The following is a 3,511-nucleotide window of genomic DNA, read 5'->3' as shown; positions in this document are numbered from 1 at the left end:
GGGGCGGGGGAACCGCGAAGCGGGGACCCTGACACGGGTTGGGTGTTCGTGACGTGGGGGAACCGGAGCCCGACTCATTCCGGTCAGTCCGCGCACAGCCGAGCCAGGAAAACAGGAGTAGAGGACGTGGGCCGTGAGGTCTCGGCACGCAAGGGCCATCTGCGCCTTGAGCCTCCGGACAATGCAGGGCCCCCTCCGAGCCCGAGCTGGAGCAGAGTCGGGGTTTGCGCAGCGGCGGGGCCGCCTTGTCTGGTGCTACTGGGAGGAGGCCGAAGCTGCCTGGTCTCTGCCTCGCGCCTGTCTGGAGTCAGCGCCCCCCTCCGACCAAGGGAGGCAGAGGGCTGGGCTCCCCCGCCACGCTGGTGGTCACAGCTTTGGGGAGGTGGCAGGGCCTGGGTCTTGGAAACTGGACTGGGCTGCCTCCAAGGGGCTGCAGTGGAAATACCCAATTTCCAGCGAGCCTGGGGAGGCCACCGCCCGGGCTGGAGAGTGACCGTGGGTGACATTGGTGCCTGGCCTCACTCCCATCCTTGGGGAGGGGTATGCTGTGGGAGCTGCTTGGAAGTCGTTTGGGCCCCTACCTCAGCTGCGACTCCCCCGACTGCTGGGGTCACCCCACCCATTTGGCTGGAGGTGGCAGGGGTTCAGGGACAGAGCGCCCAGGGCCAACAAAGGGGCCTTTCTCTGCTGGCCAGGAAGAGGCTGGCCCTTGTTAAGTTGGGGATAGGGTGTTGTCTGGCTGCCATTGTCCCCACCCTCATCTTCACATCATGCATATAGAGGAGAGACCATGCCTGTCACCCTGCTCAGGGTGGGGGAGGCAGGCATGACAAGGTCCCCTCCACAGTCAGTCTTGGCCCCACTTGGGCTTTATTGCTCCCCCACCTTCCCAGTTTTCAGCTGAGAAGTAGGAGGTGCAGAAGGGGGAGGGCCAGAGCCCAGGAGAGAGATGTGGTGACTCTGGGACCACCAAGGTGGAGCGGCTCCCCACATTCCTGAGGAAGTCGGGTGGGGGACATCGAGGTCATGGGTCTCCTCACTTTTGGAATCCGTGGAGGTGGGGCTCCAGCCCCAGGCCCTCCCTCCCCAGCTGGGATGGGCCTCTCCCCCACAATTCGCAATTCAAGGCTCGCCCTTCCCAAGAAATGGGTGAAGGGCTGCCCTGTCTTCCAAAGCTCCTCTTCTTGGCAGCAGCCTGGTTGCCAGGGGTTACCGGAGCTGGCTCGGGCTGTCTCCATGGCAACTGGAGGTACTCCAGCCCCCTCAGCCTCTGGGAGCGGGGTGAGGTTTGGCCCAGCAGCTCTGGAGCCCTGCCCCACCTGGGACCCCAGGAGCACTAGACCCCCAGAATTCCTCCCTGACTGACCATTGCATGCCCCCACTTACCTCACGTCCTTCCTGATGTCCCCTCAGGTCACCGCATCTCACTGTGCTGCCCCATTCTCTCCTGTGTTCTCCCCCAATACCCGCCCCATCTTCCCCAGTCCCGTGTTCCTCTCTGGTCTCCCCAGATTCTTCCTCTGAGGCACCATTTTCCCTCAGGTTTCTCCCCCACAAGGATCACTGGGGGTTATAATCCCCCAAGTTTTCCCAGTGCTCCCATATTCCCCTCCATGTTCTCTTCACAGGTTCACCCCCATAGCCCCTTTCACATCTTTTCTTTAATTCCTTCCTTCTTAATGTCATACCCCCAGCTCCCCGTGACCCCCAAGCCCTAACTCCCATGTTTGGACCCCACTGGCCTCCCTTGCTTTATGCCGACATGTCTCCCTCCTGACCCTTACAGCCTGCTCTGTTTTTCTCAGGTCCCCACTCACTCCCCTCTGCACACCATGGTCAGACAGCTGGGCACTAAGTTTAGCCCTTGGCAGGCACACAAGGGCTCTGGTTACTCCAGGCAGCTGTGGATTCTGGGCCGGCCCCCCCAGTAGTGCCTGGCCCAGGCAGTTCCTGGGCTTTGGTCTCCCCACCTGAAGGAGCAGCCCCTGGCATTGATGGCTACCCACCTTCTCACCCACAGCCTCTGGCAAAGCGATGTCGCCTCCAGCCTAGAGATGCTGCCAAAATGCCTGAGAGCGCTTGGAAGTTCCTCTTCTACCTGGGCGCCTGGAGCTACAGTGCCTACCTGCTCTTTGGCACCGACTACCCCTTCTTTCATGACCCACCCTCCGTCTTCTATGGTAGGGGCCCTGGTGGGATGCGGGGGTTTCTGCTCTAAACGCCAAGGAGAAGGGTACACAGGGGAGCTGGTGCTCATCAGCCATCCTATGCTGGATCTCTGCCCCAGACAAGGGTGATTAAGGAACCCTGGGAACAAGAAAGAAGGCACCTGGCCCTATAAGGGCTCAGGGAGGTGTACTGGAGGACGTAACCCCTTTTGTAGGCCCAGGTGTCAGGAACGGCATACGCAAAGGTCCGGGGCATGCACAAGCTTGGTGTGTGAGAACAAGGGGAGGGTGACAGGAGTTTTAATTTCATTCTAAATGGGATAGTTCGTGGATTTTGAAAAGCTTCCTCTGAGTGCCATATGGAGACAGGAGAGTCTTGAGTGAGGAGAGTAGCAGAGCCCAGCGGGGAGGCGAGCGACCAATGTGGTTTGGATCAGCTTGTCAAGGAGATAAAGATGGTGAGAAGTGGCTGCATCCATGGATTGGATTAGACGTAGGGGTGGTCAAGACCTAAGCTCTGGGTGGGACAGACAGTGGGTAACTACAGTGTCCTTTGTCGCCAACAGGCAGGCCAATAAGAAAACTCAACCTGTAACGGGAGGGGGTTAGTGTCAGGCTCCTCTGTTCCTGTGCTGACCACCCAGGCCGTGTATGTATTATGGCCGTGCTTCCTGCCATGTGACATAAATAGCCTGAGAGGGCTCCTAGTGGCTCTGTTGGAGGGCCAGGCATGGAGCTCCTGCATTGCAGAGTCCTGGTGACAAACATTGGGTTTACTGGGCACCTGTCTGTCTCAGTGGGACCATGCTGCCCACATGACCATTTTCCCACGTGCATTTCCCATGTGATAAATTTCTAGAAGGGAGGTTTTAGCTGTCATTCAATTTTCCTTTATGCAAATGAACCATAATTGAATTCTTAAAATTTGGGGCTTGGAGTTGCCTTTGCCTCTTATAAATTATGTTATAATATCATGCTTGCAAGTTAGTTGCTGTTTTGCATGCTCATTTATTGAGCACCAACTGTATACCAGGCTCTGTGCTGACATAGCTGTAAGTCAGAGGAAGCCCCCAACAGACAGTGAAATACAAAATCTGTTAACAGTCATGAGTCCTGATGAGAAAACTTGGGTGGGGAGAGGAGGAGGGATAAGAGGTGTCGGTGAGGGGGGAGAGGGCATTTTCTACAGCCGTGGGAATGGCCTCACCAAAGGTAACTTTTGAGTGGGGACATATAGGAGCCTGGGCAGACAGGAAACACACTCCTGTTGGATCAAGAGCAGAGAGAAGTTTGCCTGGCCAGAGCCGGAAGCAAGGAGGGCGGGTGGGCAGAGGGGTATTTAC

General features: G+C 57.5%; 1 protein-coding gene across 3 annotated transcripts in view; it reads left to right on the top strand.

Annotated features, from left to right (window-relative positions):
• The window catches only part of CERS1 (ceramide synthase 1), a 19,253-nt gene that overhangs the window by 3,519 nt on the left and 12,223 nt on the right, over nt 1–3,511 (top strand). For 2 of the 3 annotated variants that reach the window (XM_025044087.1, XM_015586480.2), the window contains exon 2: nt 2,021–2,180. In XM_025044087.1, coding sequence (XP_024899855.1) covers nt 2,066–2,180 — 115 coding nt within the window. In that variant the 5' untranslated portion in view covers nt 2,021–2,065. Of the gene's footprint in view, nt 1–33; nt 2,181–3,511 lie in introns of those variants that run through there. The other variant, XM_025044082.1, reaches the window with a different exon arrangement.

The sequence above is a fragment of the Pteropus alecto genome, unplaced genomic scaffold, assembly GCF_000325575.1.
Source record: "Pteropus alecto unplaced genomic scaffold, ASM32557v1 scaffold160, whole genome shotgun sequence".
Taxonomy (NCBI): domain Eukaryota; kingdom Metazoa; phylum Chordata; class Mammalia; order Chiroptera; family Pteropodidae; genus Pteropus; species Pteropus alecto.
The sequence above is the reverse complement of the archived record's forward strand: the minus strand, read 5'-3'. Positions and strand labels throughout refer to the sequence as shown.